Here is a 20,289-nt window from a genome sequence, read left to right as displayed (position 1 = left end):
GCACTGAGACCCCACTGCTGTGTGACACAGGGACATTAGTGTGAGACTAATAGGTGCAACTATTCCAGGGCTGCTCTACTGCTCCAGCACTATGGTCTTAGAATAGCACCAAGGGTTGCACACAGCAGGAGTGCCCTGTCAACCACACAACATTGCTGTTGCATTCCTAAAGGCTGAAGATACTTATTTTTAGCATGTCTTTCTTTCAATGGTGAGTTTCAGCATTTATAATAATATTTCTGAAGTGTTTTGCTCCATCCTTTTCCCTTCCAATTCATTTTCCTAAGTTGTCCTCTTATATATGCAGACTTTAGTGATTTAAGACCATATTGGAAAATATATGAACAATGAGTAATATAATGTGACTGGCACAAGTGGATCTCTCGTATCTGTGATAAAGCAAGAAAAGGTAGTACCCTTTTATGAGCATTTACCACTGTAAAAGCTGACAGCATCTAAAGTTAGGCATGAAGCACCATCATGGGAAATCCTTTTTAGGGCTTGCCCTTTGCAGTTTACCTTAATGTTTGAGATAGAAGCATGTCCCTTTATTGGTTACTTGAATAAACCATTGGACTTGCTTCAGAGATAACAGCTAATTTAAAGGTGAGATTGAATCAGTTGTTGAAAATAGTCTATTTGGAAAAGCTTAAATAGCTTCACATATCTTAGTGTCTCACTGAATTGATTTCCAACCCTCCCTCTCATATGTTCATCTTGAAGGGAGAGGTAATAATTATTTTAGCAAAGATAGGACTGAAAACCCTTAAATTGCAAATGTCAGCTTGACATGCATCTTTTTTTTCTGTTGAGATTTCATTTAATGGTATGTTATTTTATCTTAACTGATGACAATAAAAACCCTACAGAAGTCATTTTTCAGGGAGTTGTTATATAAAAGATAAAAGTCCTCATTCAGAAACTAGCAGTAAAATTAGTGGCATGCTTTAATCATCAGGAAGGGACTGGCACAGCAGTAAGTTTCTGGAAATGTGTAGAAAGGCCAGGTGCTTGCTTGCTGAGAATTGCCAGCAGCAGCTGGAGTTAATGGATGGTGTTTTAGGGAAGAGTCTCTGGAAGTTCTGTTCGTCAGCCTCAGCAGTTCTCCTGTTCATCAGTTATTTTATTCGTTTATACTTTCAAGTAACTATTTAAAGTAAAAATCCTGCAAGATACAGCAGTTGGAAACAGTGATTTCATCTGTGTAAAAACACCCTTAGGCTTCTGTTTTTTGTTTTTTCCATCTACTGGGCACTGAAAAAAATAATTTTTATCTGTAGTATGTCTAGAGGTTTTGGTAAAGCCTTTGGAGGTATATGTGATTTCATTTGAAATTTCTCATATTTTGTTAGCAATGATTAAACTAAAATTAAAAGTGATTACTTTGTTTTCAGCATGCCATGTGGATTTACATGTTTCACATTACAGGCAGTGCTCAGAATAAGTGTGTTGCATAGGTTCATATTACTGATGAGACTCATGTGTTGTAAAAATAGAACCTGTTGATCGTGTGCTTTACAAATTACTGTAGGACTCTTTCCTTTGAAAGCAGAGATTGTAAACATGTGACTGAATTATAAGAATGTGCCATTCTTCATTTACTATATTTTTTTGTTCTAATTAGAGTAGAAGCTGCAACAATGTTAAAGCAAGGCAGTGAAAAGGAATCAGCCAGAATTTTAGGACAAGCAATAAACTGCATTCCCAACCACGTGCTTTGCTTGACTGGCAAAATATGACACAGTGGATCCCAAATTAGAGTGTGCAGGCAGAGACATGCATCAAAACAAGAAGATGTGGGAACTGTGTTAAGCAATTATAGTCTATGTTTGTGTACATAGAATTCAGCTTTCAACTTCATTGCTGTGGCAGCAATAGGAGGACATATGAAACCATGTGCTTTGTGGATACTTGGTGTTTTGGGAGCTGGTTGCCTTTCAGGAAGAAAGCCAATGGGCAGTTCAGTTGTCTTACTTAATGGACTGGGGATTCTGCAAGGTTGGGTCTCCTCCCACTTGCCTCGTAATGTCTGAAAATGCACCAAGCTCTACAAAAGTTTCTGTCATGGCTTGTGTTAGGACCCTGAGTAGGTTTAAGTGTTCCCAAGACAGTCTGAAAGACTGGGCAATGCTTAGTCCACTTTTGCTGGATACAAACTTTCCTTGGTGAATTCATCTGTGCAGGAAATCTGGTTTTAGTTCTGTTTGCTCTCTGCACTTGCTCAGTCTTTGCTCCTTTCACATTTGTTGGACTATGCAGTCCTTGTGTTTTCACAGTATTCCCTTGCAGAAAACTGTATTCTTTTTGTAACATTTTCTTAAACCCTCTTGTGTATAGAATTGATGGATTAGATTCCTAAAGGTGATACCATTATACGCTTTGAATTGTCTCATTTTGATACATTTTCCAGAGCCTGCTAAGCAGCCAAGGGGGTGGTGCTCCTTACTGAACCTGACCTGGGTAATTGGTCCAAGTTTTTCGAAGGTTTTGCCCATCATACACCATAGAAATGGTCACCTATGATTCTTGTTAACAGCATTTGTGAAGAGTTACAGCACTAAGATCGTTTTGCATTTCTTTTTCTCTTGTCTTAGGTTTTCTACCCTAGCAAAGATGGCACTAAAATCCCAATGTTTATTATTCACAAGAAAGGAATTAAATTAGATGGTTCTCATCCTGCCTTCTTGTATGGATATGGAGGCTTCAACATATCCATTACACCAAGCTACAGGTAAGCAGAGTGATTCACACCTCCTTCTGAAGTATCTGGTATTAACAGCTGTCACACACTGGGAGCAAGGTGGACCATGAGTCTGACAGGATGTATTTCAGGTTCCTAAGAAGCGAAAAGGGCTGCCCAGGCATCAGTTTTCTGCTTTGTTAGTTCTGAATTAGAGGGTTTTACCCAGGCTCACAGAGGAAATTATATCAGAGATGAGATGTCCTCTGCTCTCCTGAGGTTTACAACAGTCACCTTGCCCTTAGGATTACACCTCAACCTCTTGGTCTGTCACTGAGTTCAACAGAAAAATATGGACATATATATTAAGGAAATATTTGAGCCCTTTGCTGAACTAATAACATAGGAAGCTTTCTTTTTTTTCCAAGTTAAACAATTACCTGTGTCTAAATATTATAGAAAATCATGTTTGGCTAAATTAATATAAATAATTGAAATTTGGCTGCATTTTCATATTATGCTTTTGAGATTACACCGGAAACAAAATCCTTTTGTGTCTCATATGATCAGGAAAGAGGATTGTGTCTTGAGATGCAAGTGATACTGTCTTCACAAATGCAAAGCCACACATTGAAAACTAAAAATGCTGTGTTCAGAACAGGCTTTTTAGCTGTCAAAAGCCATAAGCTTTATTGCATAGGTGATCTTTTTAAAGAAAAGGCTTAGTTCTTAAGCAAGGCAATTTGAATAGACTTGCCAAGAGGCAGTGCTTGAATACCTAAGACGCACTCCTAGGTGAGGCAGAGGAAAACAGGAATGGAAAGGGCTGAATAGAGAACAGTTTTTCAGGAATGAGAAGAGCAGCTCACCACAGAAAAATAATCTATTATGAAACAATCCTATTAAGTTTAGGTGCTACCAGTCTTGCTTTAGAGTTAGCACATTTCAAGAAATCCTTTGTAGTGCTTGCCTTTCTTGTTTGCTGTGATTGTATTTCTGAGTAGCATTTGCAGTTTCTTGTCCTTTTTAGCAAATACCTTGTCTAACAATGAACCTCCCATCTTGTGCTCTGTGATTATTTGTAAGCTTTTAATCTGCCTCATAAAGCTACACTGTCAATTTCCTGTGGTTCTTGAGAGACACAATAACTAGCATAGTTTTAAAATTCCTTTTTACTTATGTTCAACTACTGATTAATTACAGTTTATTGCAGGAGCTGAAAGCTGTGATAAAAGTTACCATGTTTTTGTTTTGAAAGAATATAAAATAAATATTACATATCTGTTGATTTAAGCTAAAATTTCAGATACTGCAAAGCTGACACAAGCTGGTTGCTGGCAAAAGAAGAAGGTATTTCACAGTGCCTACTTCTACCTCCCATCCATTGGCCCTGGTGCTTGCTGAAGCCTTTGCTAAACTGATTTACCTCACAAGAATGACAGAAAACTGTCCCAGCAAAACGGAGTGGGTGGTTTTCTGCCATTTTGGCAAGCTAAAAATTGATTCTCGTAGGAGTCCAGCAAACAGCAGCAAGAGGGTGCAGTTGACATTTAGAAGAGAGGAAGATGGGAGGTAGGAGCAGTGACCTATATAACCTGAACCCTATGAAACCTTCATCATACAGTTCATAAATTAAGAATATGGATCTGTAACAGTCCCTTAAAAATAAATGCACAGAGAACTATCAGTGGCCTCCAGATCAAAATATATTATCCCACTGGCAATGTAAATAAAATATGATTGGCCACACCTCCCTCCTTACTGTCTCCCTGTAATATCAAGCTATGATTTCTCAGCTTTCTCCCTCTAAAAGAAAAAAAAAGAAAAAAAAGAAAAGCCAAAGCCCACAAATACATAGTTATGACTAATACCTTGTGAATTCAGTACTTGGTGAGGGAATGTGTCCCAAAAGTAGGCAGGCAAAATCATGGAAAGGAAATTGTAAGAGGGAAAGAAAGGCAGGATGTACAGCTCACCCTTTACCTGACAGATTCCTCTGTTTTACTCCATCCCTGGTACTACGTACTGCAGTACTCCACAAGGAGTTCCCAAGTCCAAGTGCTGTTCCATCCACAGCCCAGCACCAGGATTTGGTAATTTTTTTTTCTTTGCTTTGCTTTGTTTTTGTTTCTTTTGGGGTTTTTTGTTGTTTATTTGTTTTAATTTTTTGGGTGTTTTGGTTTGTTTTTTTTACCACAGGCGTGAGTGCTAGAAAGCAGCCACAGGTTGGCCAAAGCTGAGGCTTGACACATCACTCATCTGATCCTGAGCTGAGATGTAGCCATGGAAATGTAACCAAGTAGTAGCCAGCTTACCTTTAAAGAAACAAGCAAAAAAAATGTGGCTAAATACTCCTGGGCTTTTTTTTTATTTAAACTTAAGGCTCTAAACTTTCCACAAAGCACTCCATCTTCTGTGGTTCAATTCTGTACAGCCAGTACAGTATTTGCTTACTGTTATTTCACACCCATTAGCTTGAGCCAGCTCTTTGGTTTGGGGAGCTTATTTCTGCTTAAGTCACAGACCAGTGTTCCTTTTCACATCAAAAATGCGAAAAATCTTTTTCACTGAAAGAGTAGAAATGAACCAACAGGTTACAGTATACAGAAATAACTGCAAGAATGATAGGCCAAAGTCATTAAGTCAGTTACAGTAGTGGTTTATTTTTGAATGCAAGCATGCATCTTTCATATGCTTCTCTGAACCCAAGAGCTGCATTTGATGGCATTTTGAAATGGTGCTTGCTAGAGCACTGTCATTAATTATACAGCCCACATAGCAAGTGCAAGTGAAGGCTGATGGAACTGATACCAGTGGCTTGGCAGAGCTGATGGGGAAATGCCATCACAAACCTACCACTAATGCCTCAGATTTGTCTAACTACACTGTAGGAACCAACATGTTTCCTTTCACTGTTCTGTGTGTGACTGCGTGGGTACAGGAAAAGCAATTTCTGTCTCATCCTGGAATACAGCTGGTTGTGCAGCAGACTGTGAAATTGCATTTCACTGACAGGTTATTCCCGGAGTTTAAGCAAAAAGGTGGTGCAGGGAAGAGAGGCTGTGAGCCTGCAGAAAGGTCAGGCAACAGAGCAGCCCTCAGTGCAGAGTGGAGGATTACTCCTTTTGCTTTTTCTGTTACCACTCTCTTCAGCTCCACAAAAGCTGAAAAAGAAACCAAGTCCAGCAGCTCAGGACTTCTTCCCCATCACCTGTGCATTAGCCAGTATTTTTCTGTCAACTCTCTAATACCTGACAGCAGGTCAGTCATTCTGGGGAAATGTTGTTGCTCTGTGAAGCACAGCTCCTCACATTGTTCTCTACTGTAAAAAACAATATCTGATTTATTGTTTTTTGTTTTAGGTTCCTTTAAGGGTGATGAAAGGGTCTGGAAGGAGCTCTCCAGGGTGGGAACTATTGTCTGATCCCTCCACTGACTCCACCCTGACCCTGCTGCCCTTTCATTTACACTGCAGGAAAGAAGGAAGAACAGGGATAATGGGCAAAAGGCTACAGAGACTGTTGGGGAGAGCAAGGAGCCAGATTTTGCTTTGCAGAATGAGACATTTCATAGCCATGCAGGTTGAATGGGCAGTTTGATGTGACTCAGACACCAAGCTGACTTGAAATGAAATCTGAAAGCAATAATCCACCTGGAAAAACACAGGAGGCAGTAATAGGGTTGTGTGTGAAACTTGAAACTTTGTGCTGTCTGATTACTTGAAATTTTCACTTTTGAAAAAAGTAGTAAGTTTGTAAGTACTTTAAAAATCTGGTTCCTTGAACTTAAAAGTAAAGTTCAAAGATTAGAGAAAATTTGTTACAAGCTTGAACCTCACAGTATTGGTCAAGTTAGGGTCCTGAGTCAACATGATTCTTCAGATGGCACAGTTTCTTTCAGCAGATGGAAGAGGATGGACTCTGTTGTGGAATATTTTATTTTTTTAAGTATTCTTAAGCAGTATGTTTGGGAAGCAGGCTCTTACCTTACCTGTAATTCTTACTTGCTACTTCTGATTATTAGGGGATCAAGTGACTTTGAACCAAGAGGTCCAAAGTTTGAGGCAGACAGGGAAAAGAAGTGCAGAATATTTTGGGAGGTTTTGTGATTCTACATACCAAAATTTAAGAAGCCACAGTCAGATTACTCCACATCAGCTGTGTAGCAGCCTGTTGAAATTGCAAGTCCTGGAGCTTGACAAAGTAATGTTCTCTGACCTTTGCACAATGTGCTTATAGAATATCAATCTTGCATTTGATTAGCATGTCACAGCAATCTAAGGAAAATGCATTTCACAGTGATGGTCTTAAGTACTGATTTTAAGAAGCTGAGATAATCATGCCTCCTGAGCCATCTGATGGGCTGGATAACCAGCCTAGGTGGAAGGCTTTTGTTTGGTTATGAAAATACAGAAATCTCTTATCCGCAATCCTTGTGCTTTTCTTTTAGTTCCCTTACTCATTGATATATACTCTTAAGAACATGTTCCAGTACATAGGTAATTGCTTTGGGAGGTGTGAAAACTTCACCTGTTGTGATACTACATCTGCATGAGACACAAGATAGGACTACCATTTTTCAGGCCATTTCTGATAAGCAGTAGAGGGACTTAAAGGTAAAAAGACCCAATATCTGCCCTTGTGGTTGAACAAATTTCTTTTCTGCAGACATTGGTTTCTGGATGAGCAAAGAATTCAAGTAAACAAGAAATTTAAGCCTACTAGAGGGGGAAAAAATACTTGTTGAGGTTAAATTTTAATATTTTACTTGTTTCCTTAGCATATGTATGGTTGGCCTTCTGCAACTTCTGCTAAATTAAGCTACTGCCTCAAGAGATCAAGAATTAGCATTTTTAATTGTTAAATATAATTTTGATTGCTTCAGTCCATTTGAAAAAAAATATTGTAGTATCTCTGACACTTTTCCAATTTGTCATTTTAAAAAAATATGCTATTTTAGCTTTCAGACAGGTTCAGGAGATAGTACGGGAGGCAGAACTTGCAATTTTGTGTTCTACTGTTTGTTTTGTATTTAGCATTGCCAGAGGAAAATGAATAAGAATGGGATTGGGCAGCTGATGACTTGACTGCTGACTGTGACACAAACAAATGATAGATACAGAATTTTTCTTTGCAAACACAGTACAGCAAAGGTCCAAAACAGGTATATTAAGCAGAAGTTAGGTTGAAAAAACCTGCTTATAAGAAAAGATCAAGTGCTGATCTTAAGTGCTAATCCTTTGATTCCTTCCTTTGGGCTAAACCTTCCTTTCTCTCTGAAGAAGTGGAGGAGGAAGCAGATGAAAGAGGAATAATTCAGGAAGCTGTGGAGGTCCAGTGGTACTGCATAACTCTAGTCTGCAGACTAATGGCTTTGAAGATAATTTCTGTAGATGGTGACACATTCTGAGTGGTCATCTGTTAGGTGAAACCACTGGGCACTCTCCTCCAAAGAGCAGAACTAAGGGAGGAAGAATGGACCAGCACAGGTCCCTTCCTCTCCTAAAGCTGCTGGGAGTTTCATTTCATGGATAACCATTGAAAAAATCCTCAGGTTTGCCGTCAAGAGAGATTTAATTCACAATTTCATCACTGATTTTAGGAGAGATCTTTCCCTCAAGGTATTTTTGCAGAAGTGGTAGATATATATAAGAACTGGAAAATAAAAGTAATCCTCTGATCTGTGTGCTTTTTCAGTGTGTCAAGACTCATTTTTGTGCAACACCTGGGAGGTGTTCTAGCAGTGGCGAACATCAGGGGTGGGGGCGAATATGGAGAGACCTGGCACAAAGGTAAGGCAGTCTGAGCACAGGAACAAAACTGCTTAACAATGAACATTGCAACATGTTCTTTTCACTGCCTCTTCCATGCTCACATTTCCTTTCGCATTTTACTTATTCTGCAATAAAAGTAGATCTTTTTCCTTATTTACATGTTAGATCTGTATGTTGTCCAGTGTTAATCTGATTGTTTTCGTTAGATTATTTGCATTTTGCAGCCTACTTAAAAACAGTTCAGTACAAAGACAATGTTTTCCAAGAAAATCATTGTGGTTTTTTAAGCAATATCAAATTCGCTGGACTTAAACACAAGAAAGTGCAGCTATTTATCTTGAACTGATCTTATAAAAAATGTTTGTCTATTGCAAAAGACATGACTTGCTTTCACATACCTCTTTCATTATTGCAGGTGCCCAATTCTAAATCCCCAGGACAACAACACTGACTATTTAGGCTCTCTTGGTATCACACACACAAAAAAATAATAATTTGCAGAACTTTGCAGAATGTGTGAACTCCTAAGTTCAGAGTATAACACATCTATATTATTTTTGCATAATTTATGAATAGACCTTTTTATTAATATTTGATGAATGTGACTGGAAAAATGTCTTAACCAGAAGGGTTGTCAAGCATTGGAATAGGCTGCCCAGGGAAGTGGTTGAGTCACCATCCCTGGAGATATTTAAAAGACACATAGGTGTGTCTTAGGAACATGGCAGTGCTGAGTTAACAGTTGTACTTGATGATCTTAAAGGTCTTTTCCCACCTAAATGGTTCTGTGATTCTGTGATTGAAGTTCATATGGAAACCATCAGCTCCAGAGTGCATTCTCATCATCCCCTCCACACTCTTGGGGGATCCATCTTATAGGAAACCATTTGACCTTTCAGGTTTTTTTTAAGCTGTCATGCCACAGGGAAACTCAAACACTAAAAAACTCTGACAATCTCTTTTCCGCTTTTTAAAACACTTCTAAGGTATTACTGTCCATGTTTTTCCCATTAAGTCCTTGTCTTAATCATTTAATTGTCTTTGTATACTTGCCTTATTGTTGACAACTGTCCACATTCCTCCACCAGGGGAAAAAGCTTGAAAAAGCCCTTCTTATCTCAGGAGCATACTTATCCTTATTTAATGGTGATGCTTTACTCATGTTCCAAGAATCTGGTGCATAAGTTGATGGGAATGTTGTCAGAAAGGCAAATGTACCAGAACAGTGGTGCTTATGATCCAGCAATTTGCCATGGCAGTAATCCATAATATCTTTTTATCAGACAAAATGATATTTCCAGATCATTGCATCTTGATTTTACTGTTTCATCTGGGGTAACTATTTGTCTGGGTCATTTCCTCACAATTGAGTTAATTATGTAATAGTTTCATAAATAGAAGCTGTATGTGCTTGCAGATACAGGATATTATTGCTGAAGATGAAGTATCCTTCATTAATTTTAATTTGCAGATTGATTTGTAGTAGATTTTAATAAAATTTATCTTAACATGGTAATCCTTCCTTGATCCACCTACTTCCTGCCTGATTTTGACCCAAGCTTTTTATTGCAGTTTGAAATAAAATATGTATCAGTTCTTTTTTAATTCCAGAAGCAATTACAGAAGGTTTTTTTGCTTATGTTTAATTTTATAAATAGGATTCTGACCCTACACCAGCCTGGTGTTTTGAGCAAGAAGTAAGATTTATTTCTCCTTTGTTGCCCTGTACTTGACTTTTTTGTTGTCCCAGTATACCTCTCTTCAAGGTCCTGTTAATGTGAGAGTGGTGCATATTTGTTTAAAAAAAGACAAAAAATTACAAATGTGCTGGTTTCAATTCGACAAGATCTTTATGACTAAATGTCAGACTTATCTTGCTAAACTTCTGTGACATAGAAACAAAGCAACCATTGTAAACTGGTTGTCTAGGGTCACTTGATGGAGATTGGAGACAAAGAGACATTTCCAGACTGTAGATCATCTCACTTAATTTAGGGTCAAATTAATTTTCCTGGGGGTTCCTGGACAATAGGTGGAACCTTAGGCAATCAGCTTGGAATAAACACCCAGCTCTTAAAGAAAGAGAAGAAACTGGACTTCCATTTCTGCATTCTTTAAGCCCCATTTGCTTGGCTGGGCCACTGCCTTTGCTACAGGAATGCAAGGATTTTCTTCTTAGTTCCCATTTATTGAATTGCCTGAGATTGCCATGGTCTTTAGGTAGGATGACCTTTGAGGAAGAAGTTTTAGTCTCTTGCCAAACAAGCAGGATTTGAGTTCTCTAAGCTTATGCTCTTCTACTAAAATAATTGAAAGATTGTAGGGAAAACCATATTTTTCCTTCCATGTATCACCCTTCAAAAATGTTTTTTTTCAGACCTGGAAGTCTTATTAATGATGTCATCTGAACCCAACATTTTCTGCCATTTTTTATTCCCATATACATCTGATGACATTTGGAATTTCATTCAACATGATGGCAGTATCTTAAGCATTTCCATATTGAAAGTTAGTTAATAAAATGTCAAAGCAAGATGCAACTCCGAAGTCCCTTTTTTACCATAGCTTTATATCATGTGGTTTGAAAACAACTAAAAGGGAAAAAAAAGTAAAGTACTAGCCACATATTATGTATCCAGGAAATTAGAAGTACTTATTTTATATAGCTTATTTTAAAAGCTGAGTATTTATTACCTTAAGAAACTGTCACTGAGTTTAATGATGTTAAAGTCCCATTAGCTCAAACCTCAAGTGGATTGTATGTGGTCATTTTGTACATATATTTTGCTGTGCAAAGCTTTTAGCTTTCCTTTCACTGTTAGGAGCATTACCTGGCACTCACTCCACAGAAGAGGTATGTATTATTCAGAGTTTCTGAAAGCATCAGAGTTGTTGACTGAACCATCTTATAGCCTTTCTGTGTTGACAGAATCTTTAATTTTTGCTGTTTTTCTGAGCTGCATCAATTATTAAAATGTTCATGAAACTGGAATTGTTCCCAGGTATTTTTGCACACATGTTTTTCTGAAGAGATGGTATCAAAAGGATTTTATGGTATCAACTGATTTGTTTTGTTTCCATGCTAGGTGGTATCTTGGCCAACAAACAAAATTGCTTTGATGACTTTCAGTATGCTGCCAAATACCTCATCAAGGAAGGCTACACATCCCCCAAGAAGCTGACTATTAATGGAGGCTCAAATGGGGGCCTCTTAGTTGGTAAGAACTGCTTGTCTATTTCCCTGATTTGGAGCTGGGCTTATTAAAGTAACCAGACAAAAATTGATGAGATTTGCCTGTCAAAAGTTGCCAGAATGTCAATGCATTAATGTGTACCAGGTTAATATTAAATATGTATGGCAGTACTTTATTTGCTGTTTGCATAGGACATTGGAGTTCTGCAGTCTCTGGCAAAGACTGACTGTTGAAAGCCACACAGTCTTGTGTGGCAAGAGCCAGCCTTGTGGTAGCATCACAAAAAGTAAAAATGGCTTTAAAAACATGTTGGTTCTTTTTCTTTTTTCAGGTTAACCGTTACAAAATAACTACTGAACTATTAATTTATATAGCATTGGGAAACTATGTGTGGTCTGTTAAAATGCATCTTGTTCACTTAAAATTCACTGCTGTGTTCTTAAATTCAAGGAAATTAATAGCCTTCTCTTAAACAGAAGTCTTATCACAGAAAGATCTGGTATTCTGAGCAGCCTAAGAGCTAAAAAATAGATTTCTGATAATATCCCTGCCTGAAAGTGTCTAAAAGTAACAGAAGAAAAAAGGTGATTTTTTTGTGCAATTTTGAAAAGAAAAGGAGACACAAAGTAATTGTATCAGGTTCTGTTTGCCTTTTTTTAAGTAGCATGAAAAGTGACAGTATGACAGATTTGGGCTATTTATATGAGAAAGGGGTAAAAAAGTCACCTCAAGTTCATAAACCACTGAGTTATGAAAAATGAGCACTTTTACTAGGCCTGCTCTGCTTGCTCTTCTTTTTGTATTTATCTGCTGCTGTATACTGAATCTATTGATTTTATTCTATTTTTCAGTGAATTTGCATTCAGTGTAAGAAACAGGATTTGGAATTGTACAGATCTTTGGTTTAAGCCACATTGGCTAGACCTGCATTATTATTTTTAAAAAGCAATTGTTTTAAAGATCAAGTAATGAGTACTTGTAAAGTTGTATTTTGGTTTTTGCTTATATGCTTCTCAGTAACAAGTGGCAGAAGGTGTTTGTGCATTGAAAATAGAAATGGGTGAATATGATAAGGAATTAAAGGGTTTGTACTCCATTTGGGAATGCAGGCATTGCACAAGTGAATTTTATGTGAGCCTATATATTTGGAAATATATATATAGTTGGAAATGCAGTTGAATATATGACATAGCTTCTGAAAATATTGTTTTATTGTTATGTGGACTTCAGGTTCAGTCAGGATGAGGTTCATCCTACCTAGCTCCAGTAATAAACCCCCCTGGTTTACTGGCTGAACCATTCAGCTGAACTCCTTGTGTCAATAAGGGGAAGCAAGTGACAACTGAAGGAAATGCATCATTCTGGTAGGAGACAGGTGTTAGGAATCTGGACTTCCCTGCTCTAAAAAATCTTGTTAGAATCCTTCCCTTAAATTTACTGGTAGATTACAGTCAAGCAGGATTTCCATGCTCTTAATGAACCAGATATGGATTTTCCTTGACTGAGTAGAATTAGGTGAATTCAGAAAATTCCTTTAAGGTCTTTTTTATCAAAGTAAGAATAAATCTTGCAATAGTTGTTGATGCAACATTAGAGATCATAACTTATCCTGTAGGTTCAAGGACCTATTGCCAAATTTTCTTTGTTCTTATTTATTGAAGAAAAAGCTGACAAGGAAGAGTATTGTCATTCTTCCAAAATACTGTTTCCTTTCAGTCAGACTAACAGGAGGTGACTCTAAGGGCTGCAGAGCCCTGAGTTCATCTTGCCTCATTCAATTGCAAAACAAGACATCCTTGTCCTGCAGTGTGATCCCCAAGCTGAGCAGAGCAGCACAGCTGTGAGCTGAAAACCTTCCTGCAAATGCAGTGTGTGACCTCTCATGTTTGCCTTGACAAACCAGCTCTGAAATTCTGAAGGCTTATTTTCATGGTTAATTTTAAATATCAAAGTTATATATAGAGGGATAAAATTCACAAATAAATTGTTGTTACAGGCATTTTATTAATGCATATAATCAAGTATTATGGCTAATTAAAAAGATGCAGTGTGCATCGATGAGTGTCACCATAGGTGATTTCTTACTGAAGTAACTACTTCAGGAACTAGCAAGGAGCAATTTCATCCAAAATCCTGAGCAACAGACAGTGCTTCAAGAGACATTCTGAAATAAAGGGCAGTAAAACAAAATGTTATGGTAGTTGTTTTGGCTTTTGTTCCTACCATAATGCAATTTATGTTCGTAAAAGAAAATAGTTTGAAGGGGAGGGATCTGATCAAAAGCTTCTGTTAAAACCTAAAGATCTTTTACGTAGCATCTCTTTAAGGGTCTATATATACCTTATGGAAATTACTCCCAAATAAGGAAGAGTTAGCATAGTTAAATATCAGAGATGACCAGAAGTAAAATTTCACTTTTCAAGAAGTAAAAATAATGTTTAAATGAAGAAAATAGGGTATAGTGTAAACTCTTGGCAGAGACAGACAGAACACAGGAGACTGATGAGCAATTTGCTTCTAATATTAAGATTAGCAATGACATTTTTCTATGCACATCAGAGGCAGGAAGCTGGCCAGACAATCTCTAGGACTTGCAGGTTAGTGAGAAATGTAAAAGGAGCATTAAAGAAAAATAATGGCAAAGCAGAACAACTAAATGGTCTGTTTGTATTGATGTTCCCTCCTGAGGAATGGGTGGGGAGCTGGGGTTCCCTGCACCAGTCTGTCTTCATGGGAAGTATTCTGAGGAGCTGACTCCAGCTGAAGCATCAGCAGGAGAGGTTTTGGAATGAATCAATCCAATAAAAAGTAGTGTGTTGCCAGGACCAGATGGTGCACATGCAGGATCCTAAATGAACTCTGATATGAAATTACAGGCTACTAAGCCTGAATATCTAAGGAACAGAAGGGGGCAAATATAATGCCAAGTTTTAAATGGTTCATGGTGATCCACAAGCTGCAGATGAATAAATCTGACTTTTCTAATGGGCAAGCTAGTTGGAACTAATAAATAATAACTAACATAAAGAATTCTGCAGGCTGAAGTGGCAGGTTTCAAATTTATTAGAGCTGTCTGAAGGAGCTGGGCTGCATATGGGGCTTGTAAGTGTGATCTAGGTGAGGAGCTATTCTTGGATTTTCAAAAGCTTCCTCACATAAGGCTGTGTAAGAAAGTCCTTGCTGAACTGGAAGCAAAGTCATGTCATAGCAGTATCATGGTTAGCAGGAGGCAAAAAGTGGCAATAATCAATCCATTTTCACAATAAACAAAAATGAGGAGATAAGTGTTTGGGAGAGATTATATCTACATGTGGAAGCACAGTGAATAGTTCTGAGTTAATTGAGGGATTCTGGGATCCTTGTAGTAGTTATGTGAAAATTCCAGTGCTCTTATTCCTTAAAATTCAAAGAAAAGGCAGGGGAAATTGTAAAATCATGAGGGAAAAGGTTTAAATCAAGAAACAGGAATTGGAATTGAAGAACTTACTGTTCCAGGATATGATAAACATTTATAGAGGGAACACTTGTGTTTACAGGGGATGTGTGTTTTGATGGCTTTTTATAAGATGGCTGGAGATAACTAACTCAGAGAAAACTGAAATAACAGTTCATGAGATAATAATTTACAGGAGAGGTCTCCTAGTTGCCACCCTTATACATTGAACACTGAGCTTGATGGTCCTACTGCAGTTGTTTTTAAAATACATGAGGCAAGCATTATTCTAAAGAAATTGTCCCTTCTAGGTGTAGGAAGATAAAAATCGTAAAACAAGAAGACACAGCAGCAATTCACTTTGTTAATTTGAGGTTATTCCACTGATTTGGTAACAGTCTGCTTTTATCAAAACACTTTTCTTATGGGTTTACATTGTAATTATAGAAGACAGCTTTCATCAGTAAATGGAGGTCTTTTCATCCTTGATGACGCTTTCTTTCTTGAGACTAATATTAAAAGTTTAAACTGCAAATGGTTTAGGTACCTTCAGTTCAGTAGTTCAAAATCTCACATGCTTCATTTCTCCTTCAGTCCCAATTTGGTATTTTGAAAGGCAGTTTTCATAGAATGACATGTTTGGTGTCTGATGAGCACAGAAATGGCTCTTAAGTCCTTTTGAACATAGCATCTGTAAAAGTTATACTTTTTATCCTTTTGTGTATTTGCTTACAGTTTTGCTTGAAAGTCTATTTAACTTCATATTCACTGTCAGCCTGTTCCCAGTACAACTTGGTAGTGAACATTTTACTGTTGAACTTAATTCTTTAAGATCTGAATACTAACAGAATTGTTTTCCTGCTGAAGCTGCCTGTGCTAATCAGCGCCCTGACCTGTTTGGTTGTGCTATTGCCCAAGTGGGAGTGATGGACATGCTCAAATTCCACAAGTACACCATTGGCCATGCTTGGACCACTGACTATGGGTGCTCTGACTGTAAAGAGCAGTTTGAATGGCTGTGCAAGTAAGTGCCTTTAAATATTTCTGTGGTTGTTAAAATGCCTAATCTGCTCAGCAGTTTCTGGTTGTCATGATCAATATCTATTCTAATGATTACTTCATCATTTTCCACATTGAATTTGGCGGGTTCAGCATTTCCTTACAAGTCAGTTTTAAATCAAAGACTGTCTTCAAAGCCCTGTTGAATCAAGTGGTCTTATTTTCAAAGAACTTGTTCCCCTAGCAGCTTTTAAGAGTTCATAAGGTTTTCTTTCTGAATAATTACTCTTTTAGGCTATTACAACAGAATACTCTCAAGTGGACCACTACATAAATTGTATTTTTTACCATGAGGGAGAGATAGTCTCCATTGTGAATTGTGTTATACAGAGTGGATGGGATTTATTTGTAGGACTTGAATGGCACTAGACCATAATAGAATCTTAATTAATTTCTTAGCTTCTGTTGAGAGTCTCAATTTCCCTGTTTCCAGCAGGATGGATCCTGCTATGGATTTGGCAGGTTTAGCTGCAGTTTCCCTGCTGGCTACTCCTGTTATTTTGGACATTCCTGTGAGATGTGCACATACATCTCTCTTGAAAATAAGGAAATATGCTTGCTTCACATTTCAGAGCCAGAGATCTGTGGCCACTACTGCATGTCAGTTGCCATTAGTGCAATTCTGATTAATGTAACTGAGAACTGTTCTATTCTGAGTGCTGACAAATTCCACTGTGATGGTTCAGTAGGAAAGGACCTTCTTGTTGGGTCTTGAGGAAGAAGATACAGAAACATTTGTGTGTTTTCCTCAGGTACTCTCCACTTCACAATGTGAAGCTCCCAGAAGAAGATGGCATCCAGTATCCCTCCACGCTGCTGCTCACAGCAGACCACGATGACCGTGTGGTGCCCCTGCACTCACTGAAGTTCATCGCTACCCTGCAGTACATCGTGGGCCGAAGCAGCAAACAAACCAATCCACTGCTCATCCATGTTGACACCAAGGCTGGCCATGGAGCAGGAAAGCCAACTGCTAAAGTTATAGAAGAAGTGTCAGATATGTTTGCTTTTATAGCACGATGTCTAAATCTTGAATGGATTGAATAGGCAAAATGCTTATTACTGTCTCCTTTAGAAAACAAGGGCTTTAACATCTAAGAACAGCCACACTACTACTTGGTGTAGTACTTACATTTAAGAACTGCAGTTTAATATTTTATTGATCCGACCTGCTATGGAGTTTTGATCTTCTGTGCTTCCCTCTTTTTGGCGTTTCTTTGATTTTTTTTATACTGCATTCCAAATTCCATTTTGAAAAGCATGTTCAAAAAAATACCTGACCTACTCTCAGTACTGTTGTGAAAATTTAGATTTTAAAATTAGTGCTAGTTGAGCTTATTTCCTGTAAACAATTTTAATGTATTTCACCTATAAACATATCCAGATCATTTGTAATTAAATGTAAGTACTGTTCACATACAAGAACTCTGAGCATATTTTATTTACACAGTAATTTATTTAAGAATGTAAATTGAAGGTGTTGAGTGCTAACCATGAAAAACTGAAGAGACAGTAATCCAGTTATGTCAAACATTATTAAAAAACTTATACTACATTCTGTTCATAAACGTGTTACAATCTATAATAATGATGTTGCTAAATTGTTCTTTCTTTCCAAAGAGACTTCAAAATGTCACCAGTTTTCTCTTCTGCCTTTTATTTCCATACAGTAAGAGAAAGATGGAAGCTGAAAAACTTGAAGAAAACTTAGATTCTCACTGTAATCTCAGTCAAGCTACACAGATATTCTCCAACAATCCATTTGAAGTTATTTCTTTTACTGTTTCTAAAGAGTAAACCAGGCACTGATTTAAATAAATGAACAAAATAGAAACTAAAATAAAACAAAAAAACCCCCACCCCAAGACAAAACTACAGCTTTGTCCAGATTATTCAGGTTTGTTTTTTTTCTGATGCTTCTCACAGGATGTTCTCTAACAAGGCAAAATCTGAACATGCATATATAACTTAGTTTTGGCTGCAAAACAGCAAGAGTTCATAGTCAGACTCCCCTATGACTTGACACAGGCACATTATATGAACTCACATGTTTCCCATCTAGGCTGTAGAGCTATAACGTAGATGTGAGTATTTGCCTGCTGTTTAATCTCTGATGCACTGCAGCAATTAGAGTTTGGTTTTGCAGAGAAAAAAAGTATTCTATCAATTATTATTAGTCTTGTTGCCCTTCCAGAAAATATCAATGTTTCTCATTTTTGGATGAACTAATACAATCTTCCAGAAGTGTGCTTGTCATTACATTCATACTTAGACCTTAAGGACTGTATTTTAACTCTGGGCTCAGGAGTTTTGTCTCTAAACAAACAATGTCTTGGTGCAGAAAGAGGAAGGAGTGGTATTTAAAAGCAAGGAGGATGCTCTAAAAAGCAGGAAAAAAAGTTGTATCAGGAGTCATTCTGTGTTTCCCTCATGATCTGGACTTGTTTCGATTCCTTCTGGAGTCCAGGAAAAGTCATCCTCTCCAGGCCCTTATTATGTATGGGTAATTTGATTTTAGGAGAAAATAAAAAATTATTTCTGCTTTCATATGAAATACCACACCTAAAATCTGTATGTTATCTGCAGTTTATTTGGGATGCAGGAGCATTACAGTTCTTTACAAGGTACACTGTAGACTTTTGCACTCTGATCACAACAGTGAGTTTAACAATCAGAATAGGGAGTTGAGGGGGGGTTGATTTTTTTTCCTTCCAGGCTGTGTAAACAGGTTGCAGGTTCAGCACTGCCCTTTTCCCAGAGGTATATGAACTGCTTTCTGAAATTTTCAACAGCTTCCCCACATGGCTGAAACAAAGCTGTGCCATCTCCATTTGAAATATTCATAGTTGTGGCATGTAGCCTTCTATTGAATTTATAGTTACTGTCAAGAGGGGAGAGCTTCACCTCTGATACAGAGCTTTGCAGGATATGGTGTGTGGAAACATGGTCCTCAGACATTCAAGAAACAGAGCTGAACTGTGTAGGTACATTGAATTGCAAATGCTTGGGTACAGCCACCTTAGTCATCTCGAGGTCTGCTCCTAAAAATGGTTTTCCATGTTCTCCAATTGCTCAAGCACAAAACTTCTGGCACAGGTTAAAAGTAACTCATTTTCCTTCTGAAGCCTTCTCTTGAAACTGAGTTCCTTGAGTGACTCAGTGTCTTGACAGATGACCCATAATCTGAGGACTCTGGAAACAAGCATTTCTCTGAGTGGCAACCTCTGAAGGTGGAGCTGCTTCCTGGAGACACCACTCACAAAGTAAGTGTTCCAGAGTATCCCTTGTGGAATGCTGGTGTCAGTATTGGGAAGGCATTGTGTTTCTGTAACAGAGTCATCATGTCAATGTTTTTTTGATCTTAATAAGATATGCCAAGTTCAGGATTCAGGTGCCAAAATAATGATGTTGTAAAGCTGTCCTCTTAGATCTGAGCTGCAGCTTTTGAGGCAGACAGGGTCATACTGGAATCTGTAATTGAGTCTGAGTGAGTAATACTCTTGTAATATAGTGACTTAAAGGGATTTAAACCTTTGGGGTTCTGATTAAATAGACCTGGACCCAAACCATTCCTGCTGTATAAAACTTAATTAAATTTCTGTTAGTCTAGTTTCAAGGTTAAGTTGTTTTCTCTGTAGTGGAAATACTCTTTTATGAAGATACTCTTGTGTTTTGTGATGTCTGTTTCCAGTATGTGAAGCAAAATTCACAAGCTGGGCAGGGTAACCTCCCAACTATCTGCTTTTTCAAAACCACCTTAGAAAAACAGATACTGATGTTTTGTGCCAAGATCCAACCCCCCCAACAAAGCCCTGTAAAAGGCTTATGTTACATAAAGAAAAATTCAGTTTTATGTGGAAATAAATGAACTTTTTACATATTTATCCTAATAGTCTTCACAACTGATGTAAAGACATCTTAGTTGTCTTTCTTCCCATGAGTGTACATTTGCATTAGAGTTGATTTATGTGAAAAAGGTCAGAAGTATTTTTAAAAGCTGAGAGTCTTCATATTCTTTACAGAGAGAGATTTGAATTCCTTTGCCTTGGAGCTACATTTTGGTAGCTGCAAAAAAGATAGAGAGAGAGAGAGAGAGAGAGAGAGATAGATAGATAGATAGATAGATAGATAGATAGATAGATAGATAGAT

General features: G+C 37.7%; 1 protein-coding gene across 1 annotated transcript in view; it reads left to right on the top strand.

The window, feature by feature from the left end:
* The window catches only part of PREP (prolyl endopeptidase), an 86,217-nt gene extending 66,278 nt beyond the window's left edge, over nt 1-19,939 (top strand). Inside the window, exons 11-15 of the mRNA XM_079298711.1 lie at nt 2,595-2,731; nt 8,377-8,471; nt 11,540-11,671; nt 15,948-16,104; nt 16,892-19,939. Coding sequence (XP_079154837.1) covers nt 2,595-2,731; nt 8,377-8,471; nt 11,540-11,671; nt 15,948-16,104; nt 16,892-17,186 — 816 coding nt within the window. The 3' untranslated portion in view covers nt 17,187-19,939. The remainder of the gene's footprint in view (nt 1-2,594; nt 2,732-8,376; nt 8,472-11,539; nt 11,672-15,947; nt 16,105-16,891) is intronic.
* Nucleotides 19,940-20,289: the final 350 nt, after the last annotated feature.

The sequence above is a fragment of the Erithacus rubecula genome (genome assembly GCF_903797595.1).
Source record: "Erithacus rubecula genome assembly, chromosome: 2".
Classification (NCBI taxonomy): Eukaryota; Metazoa; Chordata; class Aves; order Passeriformes; family Muscicapidae; genus Erithacus; species Erithacus rubecula.
Note: the sequence above shows the minus strand (reverse complement) of the source record. Positions and strands in the feature narration are given on the sequence as shown.